The sequence below is a fragment of the Mixophyes fleayi genome, chromosome 10 (genome assembly GCF_038048845.1).
Source record: "Mixophyes fleayi isolate aMixFle1 chromosome 10, aMixFle1.hap1, whole genome shotgun sequence".
NCBI lineage: Eukaryota > Metazoa > Chordata > Amphibia > Anura > Limnodynastidae > Mixophyes > Mixophyes fleayi.
In genome coordinates, this window is record NC_134411.1 from 36986847 (window position 1) to 37006672 (window position 19826).

At 43.6% G+C, this 19826-nt stretch overlaps 1 protein-coding gene across 1 annotated transcript; it reads right to left on the reverse strand.

The window, feature by feature from the left end:
* Positions 1 to 5456: 5456 nt before the first annotated feature.
* On the reverse strand, positions 5457 to 19297 carry HTATIP2 (HIV-1 Tat interactive protein 2). The gene is made up of 6 exons (XM_075188440.1): positions 19103 to 19297; positions 14738 to 14927; positions 14477 to 14584; positions 9777 to 9914; positions 8095 to 8156; positions 5457 to 6763 (listed from the first exon to the last, which is right to left on the reverse strand). Exons 1-6 carry the CDS (start codon positions 19213 to 19215, stop codon positions 6538 to 6540), a joined length of 837 nt encoding a protein of 278 aa, XP_075044541.1. The 5' UTR covers positions 19216 to 19297; the 3' UTR covers positions 5457 to 6537.
* Positions 19298 to 19826: the final 529 nt, after the last annotated feature.

Genomic DNA, 19826 nt, shown 5'->3' on the forward strand with positions numbered 1-19826 from the left:
TCTTTCTGCTTCTTTTTAAATAATAACATAGAAAAACTGAGGAGGCTACTGTGTGTGACTGACAGGCTGCTCTCTATCAGCAGTATAAACTGTGTGTAACTGACAGGCTGCTCTCTATCAGCAGTATATACTGTGTGTGACTGACAGGCTGCTCTCTATCAGCAGTATATACTGTGTGTGACTGACAGGCTGCTCTCTATCAGCAGTATATACTGTGTGTGACTGACAGGCTGCTCTCTATCAGCAGTATATACTGTGTGTAACTGACAGGCTGCTCTCTATCAGCAGTATAAACTGTGTGTGACTGACAGGCTGCTCTCTATCAGCAGTATAAACTGTGTGTGACTGACAGGCTGCTCTCTATCAGCAGTATATACTGTGTGTGACTGACAGGCTGCTCTCTATCAGCAGTATATACTGTGTGTAACTGACAGGCTGCTCTCTATCAGCAGTATAAACTGTGTGTAACTGACAGGCTGCTCTCTATCAGCAGTATATACTGTGTGTAACTGACAGGCTGCTCTCTATCAGCAGTATATACTGTGTGTGACTGACAGGCTGCTCTCTATCAGCAGTATATACTGTGTGTGACTGACAGGCTGCTCTCTATCAGCAGTATATACTGTGTGTGACTGACAGGCTGCTCTCTATCAGCAGTATAAACTGTGTGTGACTGACAGGCTGCTCTCTATCAGCAGTATAAACTGTGTGTAACTGACAGGCTGCTCTCTATCAGCAGTATATACTGTGTGTGACTGACAGGCTGCTCTCTATCAGCAGTATAAACTGTGTGTGACTGACAGGCTGCTCTCTACCAGCAGTATATACTGTGTGTAACTGACAGGCTGCTCTCTATCAGCAGTATAAACTGTGTGTGACTGACAGGCTGCTCTCTATCAGCAGTATATACTGTGTGTGACTGACAGGCTGCTCTCTATCAGCAGTATATACTGTGTGTGACTGACAGGCTGCTCTCTATCTGCAGGTACTCTGTCCTAGACATGGTTCTGGAGGGATGAGTACCTTTCATCAGTTTTGCCTTACACATATCTGTACAAATAGATTTCTGTAGGATATTTACTAATTCCTTCACATAGTTATCAACTTATTGTACAGATTCTTCTATTGTGGGGAGTATTCTGATATATATATATATATATATATATATATATATATATATATATATATATATATATATATATATTGATACAGGATTGTGTTGGGTACTATGATTAGCCATGCAACCGCAGGTAAAGGTACTTTACTGCCGGTGGATGCCCCTAAATCACAAACTACGTGTTTTGGGTCTTTTTGGAAATCCTTTCTTGCAAACGGGTGGAGATGCTTACTCTAGAAGATGTCCGAATCCCAAGATCTTAAAATAAAAAAAAAATATTAATAATAAAAAATTAAAAACTAATCCGCATGACGGGACCTTACTCTCCTCGCGACTGCGCAGGTAGGGGGTCACCTACAATTATTCAAATATCAGTGGGTGACGTACACCTAAGATATTTGGAACTTGGGGATCATGTCCAGAGTGGAGAAACACTGAGGCCTTCATTCAAACCTGTTCTTGGTGCCCAAATCAGGACGGATCATTTCTAAACCTCAAGGGGCTAAAACAACATCTACGAGTAGACAAGTTTCGGATGAGATAAGGGGGTAAATGTATTAAGCTCCGGGTTCTTCAACACCCGCGAGTTAGGCGTCTTCGGCGTTTAAATTTAAAGCGGCGCTGCTTGTAAAGGGAAACTTCCCTTTACAAGGCAGCGCCGCTTTAAATTTAAACGCCGAAGAGGCCGAACTCGCGGGTGTTGAAGAACCCGGAGCTTAATACATTTGCCCCCCGTTCTTTGTTTTTACAGTAGGAAGCTCCCATTATCAATTCAGGGCTTTCTCCTTTGGCTTTCCAGAGACCAGAGAGTTTTCACAAAGATTATGGCGGTAATGGCAGAACATTTAGCATCTGACCCTGTCTATTCGAATTCTGGAGCAACACGGTTGGATAATTAATTATTCCAGATCCCAGTTGATGTCCTAACAGAGGATGAGGTTTCTAGGATTAATAATGGACACCACTTTTCAGAAGTTTTTTTTTCCAGAACCTTCTCTACAGATCCCTACAACTCTCTGTACAGGTAATCCCGAGTCGCCCTGGTCCTTCCATGTGCTTGAGCATGGGGATTCTAAGGTTGATGTTCGAAACCATCCCATACGGTTGTTTCCACTCTCACACGTTCCAGTGGAATCTACCAAGACATTGGTCATGTCCCCCTTTTTCATCTGGTGACCCAACGAATCAGACTCTCCAGGGAGATTGTCAACCTCTGAAATGGTGGCTAGTTCAAGAGCTTCTGATGATGGGCCGATCTTTTGTCCTGGGGTCTTGTGACCACAGATGCCAGTCTGAAGGGCTGGGGAGCTGTTGTTCTCCAGCTTTGTCTCCAGGGTCTTTGGAAAGACAGGGAGGCGCTTCGGCCCATAGATGTTCTCGAGCTAAGAGCCATGCTGTTAGCCCTCCAGGGAGCTCAGTCTCTCCTTTAAGGAAAACCAGTCCATCTTTAATCCTTCAATGTCACTGCAGTGGCATATGTAAATTGCCAAGGAGAAACAAGAAGTGCAGAAGCCATGCAGGTGTTAGGAGCTGCGGCGGCCTCAGGCACCGCCGCGACTCACTTCCGGTGTCAGTAAACGTCCCGTCCGTCTCCATGACGACCGGGGCGTCACTTCCGGTTTCTCGGGCCCGGCCGTTGCCAAGGCAACGGCCGGACGCCGAGTGTAGCAAGCGATGCGCCCTGGCAAGTGAGGCAGCCGGGCGCATGCGCTAGGATAGCCTGCGGGCTAATTAAGGTTGGTAGCACACCTGGGATGCGTTTCAGGGCTAAGCCCTGATTGGCCAAAGTCTGTATATAAGGCAGGGAGGGCTTAATCTGCTCCTGCCTTGTATTGGTGATAACCTGTTGGACTGCTTCCCTGTGTATGACCCCTTGCCTGGATTTGGACCCTGCCTGTGTTTCTCGTGACCCTGACCTCTGGCTTGTTTACCAACCTTCCGGTTTGCTCGTGACCCTTGACTTCGGCTTGTTGATTGGAATTGCTACCTGCTGCCGGCCCTTGACCTCTGCTTGGACTTCACTCCGCTTGCCTGGGTTGTCCCCAGTCGGTACACACTTCACTACCTCTGTCAATCTGTGGCCCAGTCTGTCCCCACTATCAGGGGCTCCAGTGAACACCTGACTGGCGGAGTAGACTCCGGGTTGTGTTGTGCCGGCTGGAGGGGTTCCTAACAGCAGGTAGCGGAACAGGTCTTCTTGTGGGTGGAGAAATTTGTTCCAGCGATTTCGGCAGTGTTTATTCCCGGAGTGAACAACTAGAAGCGGATTATCTCAGCAGGCATGCAATCCTTCCGGGAGAATGGGAACTGCTTTCTTAGGTGTTTCAGGAGTTAGTTTGGAAATGGGCCTGCCAGATCTGGATCACTAGGCTCCAAGATTCTGCGCAAGAACCAGAGTTTCTCTGGCTGTGGAGGTAATGTCACTTTTCACCAATTCCGATGATTCCTCAAGTCCTAAGACGAGTACTGTTGGAAAGTTTTCCGATCATTCTGCTGGCACCGAATTGGCTCGGTTGGCTCTGATTCACCAACATGTTGCTGCTAGTGGAAGGGTCAGGCTGGGCTTTTCAGTCAAGAACCATTTACACCATCCGCACTTACCTCACCTGGGTTTAATGGCGTGGCTGTTGAAGCCAACCTTTGACAGTCGAGGAGGTTCTCTTCCAGGGTAGTGCAGACCCTCATAAAGGCTCGGAAGCCGGTATCAGCTAAGAGCTATCACAAGGTGTGGAGGATCTATGTACTGCAGGGAAGAAGTGTCATAACCCTACCTTTTTCAGATTAGCCGTTTTCTGGTCTTTCTTCAGGATGGGTTAGAGATGGGACTAAGACTGAGTTCTTTGAAGGTTCAGGTCTCTGCGCTTTCTATTTTCTTTCAGCGCCAGTTGGCTTTCTGCCCTGACGTTTGTACTTTCCTTCAAGGGGTTATTCATGTTCAGTTTCCCAACATTTCTTCGTTGGCCCCGGAGGATTTGAACTTCGTTATTGAGGTTCTTCAGCGGCCTCCATTTGAACTCCTGGAGTCGACTGATCTGCGTTTCTTGACGTGGAATGTGGTGTTTTTGCTGGCCATTGCATCTACCAACGTGTGTCAGAGCTTGGAGCCTTGTCCCGTAGGGGTCTTTATCTGTTGTTCCATGAGAATAGGACAATTCATAAGACTGTACCTACTTTCTTGCCTAGGGTGGTTCTTGGTTTTTATTTAAATCATGGCCTTTAGAGAAAGGATTGCTCCTTCTGGGCCTTCTTCCTCTGTTAGTCTGGACGTGGTCTGGGCTTTACAGGTTTATGTGGACAGGACTTCTGCTGGTTGCAGGACTGACTCTTTTTGTTCTTTACGGATTTCATAGGAGAGGTTGGCCGTCCACCAAGCAGGCCATTGCTCGTCGGATCAGATCTATGATTAAGCATGCTTATGTGTAGAAATCTACCTGTGCCTCAGGTTCTTACGGTGCACTCTACTTGTGCGGTGGGGGCTTCCTGGGCTGCTCGCCATGGAGCATCTGCAGAGCACTTGGGTAGGGTGGCGACCTGGTCCTCAGTTTATACCTTTACGAGGTTTTGCCAGTTCAACATCTTTGCGTCTGCGGACGCCAATTTTGGCCACAGTGTTTTGCGAGCTAGTAGACCAGAGAATTCCCTCCCTTAGGGGCTGCTTTAGAAGGTCCCCATGGTAGCAGTGTCCCCCAGAGTGGATGAAAGAGAAAAGAAGATTTTTGTACTTACGTTAAATCTCTTTCTCCGATTCCATCTGGGGGACACTGCGTTCCCTCCCTTTTGCTGTTCTACAATTAGTTGTGTTGTTGAGCCCTTTTCTTGGGACTTTAGTATTACTGAGGTCTGTGGGATTGCAGAGGGGAGGAGTCAGCAGCAAACTTAGTTGTTAACTATTTAAGTGCCAACTCCATGCGCCCTCATACAACCCCATGGTAGCAGTGTCCCCCAGATGGAATCAGAGAAAGAGATTTAACGCAAGTACAAAAATCTTCTTTTTTTTAACCATAACCCTTTATATGCAGCACTTTTTGTATCCAAGAGATGTAAACATTATTGGTTAGAGCAGCCAATGGCAGTCCTGTTATATTACTTTGAAGTTTGATTCACAATTGAGGACATTCCTCTTAAGTTTATGGAACATATTTCACTTGACCTCAGTCAAGCAATTAACATGGCAGTTTCCACTCGTAATAGTTTAATACTAAATGCATATACACAGATAAATAAAAATGTGTTCCACATAATAATATACATTGTACAATGCACATTTATTATATTGATATGCAATATGTTCTAAATAAAATACAGTAAAAGTCATATGTGAACATATTTCTGCATCACATTTATTTAGTCCACGTAGTAGTCATTTTATTGAAAATAAACATCTTCTTTGAATATCAGTTTACAGCAAAAGGCACTTATTCAGTTAATGTAATATATACCCAATCCAAGGCCCCACTTTAATGCAAGCTGCCCTGAGCTTACTTATGGGGTCTCCATACCAGAAAATCTGACTCGGTGTGGGAATAATCGTCTCCTGCTTTCACCATGGAATGGCTAGGTTCATTCACTGAGTGTAGATGATGAAAGGACCTTTAATAAGACATTTAATAAAAAACCTTAATGGATGAATACCCCCAGACAAATCACGGTATTTATTGATATCCGTCGTCTGCCTCTGCAAAAAAATGTAGCACACTTAATTTGGTCCTAAGTGTCTTATCAAATAAAGTTGACTGTTCATCTCTTTATGTGTATGACTAGAGCCAGACCACACGTATTGCATTAATTCTTCATCGCCGGCACACCCATAAGCCCCCAGTTTCGAAGTGGGCGGGGATAGAACAACCTGTAGCCAATCAGATGATCAGAATGCTCAGAGCAGCACAGATTATTTCAGAGGCATGTACTGATTTTGTTGAAGTCTATGGGGTGTATTTACTAAGTGGCGCCTCCGATGGGCTTTGTCTTTAATAAAATTGCCGTTGTAAGAAAATTAGATAGTGCTTGGCTGCTCTCCAACTCTTCCTATCCCCATAATATACATGGGCAATGCTGCGTGCACTACTGTTAGGTGCACGCAGCTCTCCCTTTTTCCGCAGAGCTGTGTGAAGCTGGGGCAACCACCTCAATTATACAGTGCCCCAGGCTTGGCGGGGGTTTTCCAGGCACTAGGAAACCCCCCCTCGGTTTGCCTATGCTTAATAGCAACCCTGATTATTATCATACAAAGAAAAAGTAACTTGAAAAAACTGTGTCCCTTTAGTGTAGCTATGTAATGTAATTATCTGCGCAAATATATTTCCCTTTATTATAATTCACTAAAAATAGCATTCAAATAAAATTTGGTATTTTACATTCAGCCCTACATGGACAGGGCTCTTACCCACTAGCTCCCACCCCCAGCTTGACAGGGCTCGTGCCTACTTGCCCTCCTGTTTGCCCAGGTCCCCCAGTGAATGTATAGCTTTGTTCTCTAGCAGATCCACCTTCTTGTCACTCTGTAACATCATGTTGTTCAACATGGCTTTCACTAAGGTAGTCATAGGCACGGAGTACGCGGTGGGGAACATATAGGATATCGGGACCAGCATCTTCCTGGCAAACCATTCTGACGGTCGTGACTCTTGTCGGTCACACAGAAGAACTCTGCAATAAAAGCAGGATATTCAGCCAGCATCGTCCTCTAAGCTACAGATTACTATTGTGTACTTGCCGCAGACCTGCCAAATGCAGACTGCGTTACAGGGTAATTGCTCTAACCAACAAACAGCCTTGTCATATTAGTGACACACGTGTTGTGCGATGACAGAATATTATATTAGCCTTACTTCAAAAATAATAGTGCAAATGACTGAAATTTCATAATAAAAGGCATAAATGTATAAATATGACGCACACTTTATAAACCATAGTATGATGTACATGTTAATATTTAATTTAGCATGGCAAAAAAAATGTGCATCGGATCCAAATCCCATATGCCACAATAAAGCCATCTTTATGTAAGTAGTTACAGTATTGATCGCATGATACAATATGCTTAAATTGAGCATAATAACCATATGACTTGATCAGTAGCACGAAAAATAATGCACAAGGCAGCAATTAATTAAACTAATTGAATTGCCCCCTAGCTGTGATATCCCATTGACTGTTATGTACATTATAAGGAGATTCCAAATCACCTACATTTCCACAACTTATAAAACTTCTCTGTCCACTGACATTACATAGATACAGAGCTTTTCAATGGATTTTATCTCTACTATAACTGACACCAGGGCATGCATTATTGCATATACTAAAGAATAATCCATTAACGTGGATAACATCACCGAGTCTGAAGAATACAGAGGACCTGATTCATTAACGCAAGCAAAGCAAAAAAAAAAGAGCAACTTTGCACCTTGGCAAAACCATGTTGCATTGGAGGTAAATTTAAAATGTAATGGCAGATTTAGAGCTGGGGTAGGGCATGTCCTAGATCAACTTTAAATTTCAGTGTAAAAATAAAGCTATTCATTATTTGTGTGCTACATGAAAAAGCAGCCAGTATTTAACTTATGTGCAAAAAAATAAACTAATTTGCACCACTTGTATTGCAACATGGTTTGTCCTGGAGAAAATTTACTTTTTTTTTTGCTTTGCTCTCTTGAATAATTCAGGCCCAGAGACTTACAATATACTTATAGCTAATAAAAGCCTACAATATATACTACTTCCAAGGTATATCATTAAACCACGGCACATCCCAGGCAGGATAGCTCCCTACCATAAGCTATGAATTTGTATATTTTCTTAAGCCGATATATATGTGGAAAGAGATTCTATGGCCATAAATGTGATTTGTAAATAAACAAATCGTTAAAAGTAACAATTAACCTAAGCCAAGCCTGTACAATAAAGATACAGCATCAATTAATGGGCAACAACAACAGATAATTGCCTATATGTCACAGCATCAATTTCATACTTACGCAGGTCTAAAGATGGAAAACCGATCAAAGTCCAATTCTTCTACTTCAGCTTCCACTTCACCCTATATATACATGGAATATACCATACTGTAAATATTTTTGTCATTTCTATTATTAGATGTGATCACAATCTGTCTATTGAAGTAAGATAGACAGACGTTGTACAGAACCACTCAGCAATTTTATTTATTAGGGTAAAAGGGGTGTGTTTATTTAAATGTCGGAAAGGAATGTCGGTCCCTGTTTTATATATGTCCTGTTTTCCTTACCTTACGGTACTGTGGCCCCTTAGTCATCAACAATAATAATACTATATATGCTATAGCCAGCATTGCTTCACAAAACCAAACAATTAGGGATTTAATACTCATTTAAGGAATTGTGGGCAAATCATTCCTTAGATGTCCCTGTAGGCCAACTAATCATCCAGGACTGTTGGTTTCTAGCACAGGGATAAACGTATCAAGTTGCAAAATTTCCAGCGGGTTTAAAAAGTGGAGATGTTGCCTCTAGCAACCAATCAGATTCTAGTTATCATTTATTTAGTGCATTCTACAAAACAACAGCTAGAATATAATTGGTTGCTATAGGCAACATCTCCACTTTTCAAACCCGCTGGAATCTGGCAGCTTGATAAATATGCCGCTTGGACTCTACGCTCATTGGCCTCTTTCTTTGCTATTCTCCAGTGAGCGTACATCTTGGGGATCCTCGGAGGCTTGATCTATTATAGGATTGATATGACCCTACGAGCACTTTTGGTCTTCTTGCTATATTGCTTATTAAAAGTGTCTGAAATCCATAATCGCCAGTCCCATTGGAGGACTCTTATTACAATATAGTTTATTGTGTTATTATTTATTTGTCACTAAGTTTAAATAAGCTAAACACCCCCTGCTGAGTGCACCTGTCTGAAGACTGCGTCCCAGGATTGGATGTTAAGAGTTACGTGATCGTCTCAGTTCATCTATGTTGTTCCCACTACTGCCAAGCCAGTTGCCGTAAGTATTATTGATCTGACCAGGTTCATCCATCCCCCTTAAGATTAGGTTAGATGTGCTATTTTCACCTAGCAAGGTAACCCTCCTGCTTAAGGTGGCAACTGAAATGTTGCCCCTCTCTATTCTTACACAAATAACATTTGTTCATCAGAAAACACATTTGGTTTCTGCAGCCTGAGGTTACCCTAGGGCTTTAAAGCCCTGACTGCCAGTTACCAGACGGTCTTTATGCTGTGGTTTGTTAAACGCTTCTACCCACTTCAAACTTCCCTACACCCAAGAGGAAAAAATATACGCTCTTACCCAGCCGACTCTCACCTGTGTACATAAAACCCGGTTACCTGCATAGGCAAACCTGGGGCACTGTATAATTGAGGTGGCTGGACCCTGCTCCCGCTTCACACAGCTCTGCTTGAAAAGGGAGAGCTGCGTGTACCTAACAGTAGTGCATGCAGCTTTGCCCATGTATATTATGGGGATAGGAAGAGTTGGAGAGCAGCCAAGCACTGTCTAATATTATAGCTACGCCCCCATGCATGCTGGTTACGCCCACTGGCGGCGTGGTGTGGAAACCCCCCTCTACAAATCCTGCTTTTGCCCCTGACCTGACAGAGAGAGAGATTCATTCTGTGCAGATTTAAAATGAATTTGTCTACTAGAACGATATAAATACCGACTGACCTTTACCCTCAGGTAGAGGAAGCTGCTCGCCTTGTTGGCTCCCCTGGAGGACTCCAGATTGAAGTGTTTGCAGCCTCCGGATTTTGCCATCTGCGCGGATTTGAGGACATAATCATGATCCACGCGGATAAAGCCGGCCTGGAAAACACAAGGTCTGATACTAATAGATTGTGTTGTACTATAGATAGACTGACGGTATTCCCCCAACCCAGTACATACTGAACATAAACGACCAATAAAATCAACACATATTATATAATCTATATTAAACAAGTGGAATTAATACATAGAATATTCTATAAAATATTTCCTGATACATCGTGATGTCACTTGGGTCACATGACTCTTTGTGATTGTGCTCTGTGTATAAAAGTCAGTGAAGGTAACCTACTCCTGGATATAAGGATCCCCTCATACAAGCAACTTGTTCTGTTTAAAAGGGAAAACTCCTGTATTATAAATAATAATAATATACCCTCTTACTATAAAGTAAAATAAAATGTTAATTGTCGCCTTGCAGTTCCAGGATCTGTATATGTATATTAATTATAGTATATATTTATTTTAGACTTACTTGGTCCATGTGGTACAGCTCAGTTACAGGCATTTGATGAAAGTTTGCAAGACAATTTTTTGTGTTTTTGTGTTCATTTGGGGGGGGGGGAAGGGGTTAATAGAGAAAACAAAGCTGTGCTAATTTGATACTGTAATCCCAGATGATGTTAACTTGGTATTTTGTCAACTAACAACTGAGTTTATGTTCTATCCAACTGGCCGGGTGCCAATCAGCCAATGTGGCCAGTTTGGGCACACACATGGCAGATGGGATTGCACAGATGGGATCTTTTGGTGATCACTGAAGTCAACGTCTGACAAGATTGCTATAGAAACTGATCATGATCGGACGTTAATCAAACAAAACAATTGTTTTGGGCACATGCAAAAATAGATGACAAACCAATTAGATTGAAAGCAACAAGATTGGAAGAATCAGGCTGCATGTCCGGACCCCGTGGGAGAGTCCTGATTGGATAAATAAGCGCAATCGTAAGTGTGTCAAACCGCCGGTTTCCACGGCGCCAAGTCACTGTAGTTGGCCAATAACGTCACATAACCCTCGCGGTCATTTACTGTCTGCATTCATGGACAGGGGCCAACACCAATTTCATTTCCAGGACAATTTTGTTTAAATCTTCCAAAATCTCGGTCACCAGTTTAACATCTTACAGATCATAGAAGTGTAGAAATGTAATTCTGCAGTTATACTAGTTTAATCTAAATTTTGTTCCTTTCTCCTTATAGAGAATTAAGGCATGAAACAAATCTAAAAAAAATATATATACTTAGTACGTAACATAAAACTACATATTATTAAATGTAGACGGGGCTAGTTTCTTTTAGACAATGCTTTGCTTTTATAAAAGCAAGACCCAGAAGTGTATCACTTACAGTGAGTGTGGCATGATCTGGAAACAAGGATCAAAGTCCTCTAGATATCTATAACGAAAAGCGCCCTAAATCTATACACGTGGGTAACGTATAAAACATCTATAATCTATACTGTATATTATGGATGATTATTTGCCAAACTAAACCTATAACTAGTCCCAATTTGTTTTAACACCCCTTCTTGTTTATACCTATATTATTTGAATATTAATGTAATCCACTTTTCAATATCCAATTAATATTGATATTTATATCATTTTTATACCTTAGGCAAATATTTCTCAGTTAACTTAGATAATTATTTTTAGGTCAGTATTTTAATTTTTTTTTTTTACGATTTATTGTTTGCTTCTAAAAAAATTCAATAAAAAAAAAAAAGATTTGATTTAAAAAACAACAACAACATCTAACCTTTAAAGAGTTAAGTGGCTGGATACTTTGTTTCCAGTATAAATGTTCCTGTTTACTAAACAAAATTCTATCACTAAATTAAAGCTCCATTAAATGTTCCACATTACTTAAACTCTTTTTAACCTTTCTGTAAACGAAAGAGAAGACTCGTTGGATCGTTTCAAATAAGAGACTTTAGAAATCTAATGTTCTGTCTTAAATAACATCCATCAAACCGCGCTGATTGTTTGATTAGAATCCAAGCGCGGAACTAACCTGTAAACAACGTCTGTGACTGTTGTCAGTCCAGATTCTCACGTCATGTAAAATTCCTCCGGAGCTTTGTCACCTCGGCCAATCCCGAGGGCCGCTACCCACGCTGCCTCCTGACAAATCTTTGGCTGGCTAAAGTGTAATTTGATTAAAGTGAGCCCCTAATTTCCTTGGCTTTCGTTCTGCAATAAACACTACTTAATAGAGTCCGGCCGTCCTCAATTGTCTGCAAGAAATTAAAGTGACACAAATACCGTGAGCTTTTTTTTTTTTTTTTTTTTCTCTCCCCCAATCTGATTAGTCAGTCATCTCATTTCAATGCTGCCCAAGCCAGCGTCTCTCCTTTCATTGTCCTTACTTACAAACTGAAAACTTCTCATTGAAGAAGGAGCCAGAGGGATGCTTAGCAGCCCCCCCCCCCCCCCCCTCCAGCCTTAACCCATCATTCCTCCTCAATGGACAACGCTTGACAAAATGTCCACACCTTTGTTCCTGGAGTTTCTTTGCTAAAGTTGAAATATTGATGTATGAGCTATCGGCGTCCATCCTGCTAATCCCAAACACTTTCACAAATCCGCCAAGACCTCAAGCCGATGGAAAGCCCCCTATTATCCTGCATTTAACCTGCAATTACAGCATGCCAAATTTCCATGGACGAGAACGCACAACAGAAGAGAACGCCACATCAAACACGTCTATGACAGCTGAGGGACATTGAATGACATGGTGCGGGGGGGAAAGTGTATTGTAACTCATGGCAACCAGTGCACGCCTGATGCAAGTTAAAGCAATGAAAGTTGACTTCCGATTGCTCAGTTTAGCTTCATTTATAGCTTAATTCATGAGAGTGAGGGGACGTGGGTTTGTTGATAATTATTTTTTTTATACGGTGCTTGGGAAGATTTTCTGTCTCATTATAAGTAATAGGCGAGAACCCCATCCCCGCCAGCTAGCGCAGAATCCCTTTTTTGCAGAGAGGGAATAGCCATCCACAGCAAGAAACCACCCTTAAAGTGCGCCATCTCCACCCGTTTATCACATTACCCAGAATTAAATCTTATTTCTTCGCCAGTGCGCCTTCTCTGTACTTCCCGCCGCTCACAGCTGCTCTCTTTCCCAAAGGAGTCCATCTTGCTCCACTGGTGAAAATCATGGTGCATTTGTGCCAAACCGCAGCGGGTACCAAATCTGCGCTCACACATTTTGAGATTCCCAAATGACCGCCGCTCTAAATCAATTTTTATACAATTTGCCTCTGTCTAATATAAATAAGTGATCATATGCTTATTATAGAACGTTATATATTTTCTAGGAAGGGATTAAGAAGTCTACTTGTAGAGCTCACATTTCAGTATAGTGCCTTTGTTTTTCTTTTTGTCACGCAGTCCATTTATCGACTGCCACAGTCTCCCTGTTTATCTTATTCATGCGTGATAGTCCTCTCACTATTGGGGCGTGGTTTAGTGAAAGGGTGTGGCTATGAAATTATTTCTGGAGTGGCCTAGTGGTAAGGGCAGAGTATGTCCTCTCTGAGGGTGTGGTAGTGTCCTAGAGTACGGTGCTGTATCCCAGAGCAACCAATCATTGGATGTTGAATTCAACTCGTAGGAGATCATGTGACAGTCCCATTGTGTTACATGACCTACTAATTACAGAGCTTGCTTCCCTCTAGCCCAATCACAGCGTACGTACGTGGAGGAGCTGAGACTATTTGTGTGGATTAAACAGAATGACTGTCATTAATGAAATATTAAATATCAACGTCCAAAACATTTGCAAGGTTTCTCCACTGGCGTCAGCTGATACTGCACTCACACACAGACAATGAAGAGATTGCATGTTCTAAAGTCCTGTATCTCAGCACTTGGTCTCAATGTAAACAATAGCCGATATGTCTGGAAGGGACTTCTCATAGCCCATAGCAGCTGGCACCAAGTCAGACTGGTGCAAGCAGCTGACATTTGATATGTTTTACAGCAAGCCTGGCAACTCGGTGGCTCTCCAGGCATTGTGAAACTACAAGTCCCAGCATACCCTGCCAGCTACTGGAGGCCTAATGGCTGGCAAAGCATGCTGGGACTTGTAGTTTCACAACACCTGGAGAGTAGGCCAGGCCTACTTTGCAGATAAAAGAGCTATTAAGACCAAGGGTTAAATATCTCCAGTTTTTAGCTAATGAGTAATTGTTCTCTATCTAGGATCAAACTCTACGTGATACTTTTCAGATAAGAACGTATTAAAGGGCAAAGACTGATTGTAAATTAGACTTCTTTCAAATGTCTGTTTCTATAAATGTTCAGTATCACATATGAGAATAATTCATTCTGCACCGATATTATTCATCTGTATAGTTACATCTATTACCAGGATTGGGGGCTGCTAGATCTGGTTTGCAAAGGTGAAATGAAAGGTCAGCCCCAGACTTGCAGGACGGAGCCCCCTGTAGTTAGATCATAGAAAACCGTTCAATAATTGAATGCCCTGTAACTATTGAACAGCAGACATGGGATTGTCATTATTCTATTCACCAAAAACTATGTTGGGTAAGAGAACTGGTTACATTACCCAGAGACCCACACTGTACCCACCTCTCCAGACTTTGCTTTTGTGGTCCCCAGACAGCAGAACCCAACATCGTGTCCTTGAAAAGCCGAAGGGTACTCGTCTAACTTCTCAAAATCGACCAACTCCTGGTTCTAGACAGGAAAACAAGACCAGTGAGCGTGCAATACTTGTAAGGTGTATACTTCACATAGGCAAACCGAGGGGGGGGTGTTCTAGTGCCTGGAAACCCCCCTCCCAGCCTGGGGTACTGTATGCTTGAGGTGGCTGGACCCAGAGACACTTACCACATTTTTATAGGCCTCGTCTTCGAACGTTAACTTCCGACGCCCAATGAGAGTGATTTTACTGAACAGCTGACGCTGAACGATCTCCTTCAGCAACTCCTTCCCGGTCTCCCCCGATGCTCCTAGGATGAAGCAGGATTTGTTCATCTGTCTGTATTCTTCTTGCAGCTTCTGGAGGTCCTTCTCCATCCTGTACTCAGTAAGTAAATGATAAACGTTTAGGATTCTTATAAATACACCCAATTCCCAAAGGGGATATTGTCCTCATATTGTTCCATTACCATAGTAACAAATTACAGACTAATGGAAAAACATTCACTTTATCTGAAAGGAAACAACACTCAGAACAGCTGCAGAACCACTTTGAAATAATTACAGAAATAAATAGGGTATTGGTCACTTTGCAGACCTCAAATCAATGTGTTCATATTTTTTAGGAGGTTAATGTTCAGTAAGACAGAGGGAAATCTGTAATTATTAATGAATGTTTTACCTGGGATTATATTCTGGAAAAGTATTATCCAATAGTAGAAAGCTTAAACCCCCAAAGTAAAGTGTTTCGATAGAACACTAAGGGGGGAATCTAATTGGGCGCGTTACTGCAGAAAGTAACGCGGCCTGCGCACTATTACCGTTAAAACTGTAATTTCAACGCCAGCTTGTTGCTCGCAGCTCCCTGAAAGCAAGGTTAAAATTACCATATTAATGATAGTACATTTATTGCGGCGCTATTCTGGGGGGGGGGATTTGAATTCCCCCTTAAAGATAGAATACACTGTTCAGTGTAACTCTGATCTTCTACTACAGCTCAGTTTAAAAGTATAGTACTACCTCCCCACTCTATTATCATACTTCCCAACAGTTGGCCTGACAAAATAAGTCCCACACCGAGCGGAGGGCTGGCAAATTTTAGCCATGGGGAGGCAAGACTCAAGGAGCACTTCAAAGAGAAAAATGCAGATGGCCCAGTGACCCAGCCCAAGGTAGCCCACTATGGGACCGGGCCCAGGGGTCAGAGGCCCCCTGCCCCCCAGCCCAATACACACAGACCCTGCCCCAATCTGACTACCTACACCCACGTTCAGACCAACCATTCCCATGTTTTGCCAAACCACACTAACTTCACAATAAGCCCCACCCCTTTCACGGGCCACAAATCAGAACAGTTGGGAGGTACACATTACAGACAACTGAAGCCTCTCGGACATCTTAAGGATCCTGTCCTGATGGGATCTAATATAGGTCAAAAAGCCGAGATTGCAGGCATTTGAGTTGCTTTGACATCACTGGCCACGACCCCTAGGCCTTACTCCACCAATCAGCAGAGTGCATTTATGTAAAGCAAACCTATCAGTCACTGTCTGTCTGCAAAGCTACAGCGACCGCTCCCCCCCCCCCCCCATTTATTAACCCTTCAGTTATTTCATGTATATTAAGTTCAGACTTTGTTATATATTAATACCAAATACTTTAATTGCTCTTTAACAAAATGAAGGTGGCACCATGACATATGGTGCGATACAACACGTAACCAAATGGCTGGAACCAAGGTGTGATGTCACCAAAGTGGGCTTAACTCTCAACGCTGTGTCCAGTACGATTACACTGTGGATTTGGGGGGCCCTCTCCCTTTAAACCCCATGTGTTGTTTTATCATACGCTGCAGCTCTCGGCCTATATCCCCCCCCAACCCAATTACCACCTGGCATGACCCATCCTACCCGATACACAACTGTCTGCTTGTAATATAACCATCATTCCAAGTACGGGGTGAGACATTTGTCAATATTAGGACAATCTGCCATTATTGGGGTCACAGTAGACAGCACAGGACCCCTCTCCTAGCTGGGGCATTCGGTCTATTCCGATCAGGGTAATAACCACGTGCTGTTTGTATGTTCTCTCTGTGTGTTTATACAGGTTTACTCCGCCAACTGCAGTTTACTTACGCACCAAAGACTAATTTAGATTGTAAGCTCCACTGGGGCAGCGCCTGATTAGACTGAATAAAATTATCTTATTAAAATAAGTATAACCACAACATACACTGCGGCGGTCATCCAATGACTGTACCGCTATATGCTGCAATCCCAGGGGGTTCACATTGTGGGCACAGATACCAACGGACAAGTGGAGGGAATATAATAAAGTCTTATCATGATCAGAGCTGATTAACTCAATAGGCTCTCTAGGCTACAGTCCAGGGGCCCCGGGCAGCTGGGGGACCCTATTAAAGATTTTTATGGATTCTATAATAATTTTTTTTCGCATAATGTCGGCTTTTCTGCTCCTGGCCCCGACTGTCAATGTAGGCAGCTAACAGCAAATCTGATGCTGTTAGCTGCCCTGGTGTCCTTGTCAGTACAGGCGTGGTGCATGGTGCGCAGTGCACTGCTTAGTGACGAGGTCTCTTGAGACTATGACATCTCTATGACCTGACAAGGATACCTCTTCTTCTTGTCCGGTCTTTTTCATGATCGGACAAGAAGAAGAGGTGCCACCCAAAGCCCACAGCAAGTAGGTAATTGCTGCATTTTGGTGGCGCTATATAAGTAAATGGTGATGATGAGGAGGGGGACCAGTAATGTCGGATGGGGTCCACACAGTACCCATAGCCCAGGGGACTACAAATTCTTAATCCAGCCCTGTTCATGATATAACATTAGTGCCTGCCAAACATGGAACCTGTTTACACACAGCACACCCACTAAGTAATGCTCCTTAATCAAACATACACACCCAACCTCAGCTGGTACACTGCCACCCAGGCCAACCTGTGGCTCTCCAGGTGTTGTGAAACTACAAGCCCCAGCATGCTCTGACAGTCAATAGCCAAACGATAGCTGCCAGGGTTTCCTGGGAGTTGTAGTTGCACAATACGTGGAGAGTAACAGGTTGGCACTAAGCAATTGGACCAGTGACTAAACCCAAAACTAGCCCCCTCCATACAGCCTGCACCGGACACTAGCCCCCCACATACAGCCTGCACCCAACACTAGCCCACTGTATACAGACTGCACCTGACATTAGCCCCCCACATACAGCCTGCACCCGACACTAGCCCCCCCCCCCACATACAGCCTGTAACAGACACTAGGCACCTGCATACAGCCTGCACCCGACACTAGCCCCCCGTATACAGCCTGCACATGACACTAGCCCCCCGTATACAGCATGCACCTGACACTAACAGCCCTGAATACAGCCTGCACCCTGACACTAGCCCCCCGCATACAGCATGCACCCCGACACTAGCCCCCTTCATACAGCCTGCACCCGACACTAGCCCCCCGCATACAGCCTGCACCCAACACTAGCCCTCTTCATACAGCCTGCACCCAACACTAGCCCCCCGCATACAGCCTGCACCCGACACTAGCCCCCCCCCCCCACATACAGCCTGCCCCCGACACTAGTCCCCCCCACATACAGCCTGCACCCAACACTAGCCCTCTTCATACAGCCTGCACCTCGACACTAGCCCCCTTTATACAGTCTGTACACTACACTAGCCCCCCTCATACAGCCTGCACTTCAAATTGTCAGTGTAATATTTACATTTCAGTAATAACGCCCTCTTAAGCAACAGTGAACATTAGAGTTGGCTGGGGGTGGTTCTTGACCCCTAATTTTGAATTGCCAGCACCCATCAGTAAGAGAATACGCTAAGGTTTGTTATGTTATTGTATATACTATTATTTATATACACCCCCGGGTATGCAGCACTGTACACAATGTCTATGACCTCATCACAGGGAGTAATACAACAGAATAAGTCCATGGCAGGCACAGAATAAACATAAATGACTGGAATATTCCTGTTCACTGACACGCCCTGTCCTGTCCTGACAGACACCAGGGAGCTCTCATGTCATAACAGGGACCATGACTGAGCAATCCAGCCTGAGACAGAAGGGGGGGGCTGTATTTACACATAAACCAATGCAGCACGTTATATACTGCATATATTACACCTGTGCATTATTATACCCATACACACAGTGCTGCCATCTCTGTCCTGTTGCTGGTGAGAGATCTTAGTGTTATAATAAAAACAGTAATGTGTAATTAACCCTCCCCCACCCCCTGCAGCGCTCTGGGTATTAACCATCTCAGCATCACATACAACCGCCCCCCCCCCAAAGTAGTACTGACAGGTTTATACCTGTGAAATCACATATGATGCCATGCAGATAGCAATTAACTATTTGTCTCACCGCTAAAAGGGTTAATAGTCGACTTTGACTCCTGTAAGAATGTTAATATTTGACCACATGTTGCTGAGAGGGTTAATTTATTTTGCCAGTGCAGTGCAGAAAGGGTTAACGCCCCCGTGTAGTAGTGTGGTGCGGAGAGGGTTAATACCTGGGCAGCTCCCCGGGGTCGGAGTACTCCTGGTGAATAGAGATGGCAGCGAGGAGTATGAGCAGTGATCCTACAGCCCAACAGCCCGTGCCCAGACCTGACACACCCGGCATAGAGACACACAGCAACCCTGCAACAATCCTTCCTGCCCTGTCCAGAGCTGCGCATGCGCGTAGCCCCCGCCACTATTGTATCCAACACTGGATACAATGTATACACCTGAGTACGGTACAAACACTACGCTGTAGGGACTACAGCGGTCTACATTACCATATGTACACACATATAGGAGCACTCACATACAATCATATGTATAGGAGCATATCACATTACTATGTCACTACAAGTACAGTACCACGTATACACACATACAGGGGCACTACATGAAACCATATAACGTGTGCCCGTGTATAGGAGCAGTCCCACATTACTATATCACTACAGTACCAAATACACAGGTATATAGGAGCACTCATAGGGGCATATTCAATTGTTGGCGATATAGCCAAAATTCTCGCGGTGCGCACTATTACTGCCATTACGGTAATAGTGCGCATAAATACCGGTATTACGGTACTTTTCTTGCTGGATTTCAGCTCACGGCTCAGGGAGCTGCGAGCTGAAATCCAGCTTACTATTACCGTAATAACGGTAATAGTTTTTCCGCGGCGGAAACCGCGGACAATTGAATATGCCCCATAGACTTCTTGTACTGTATCATTAC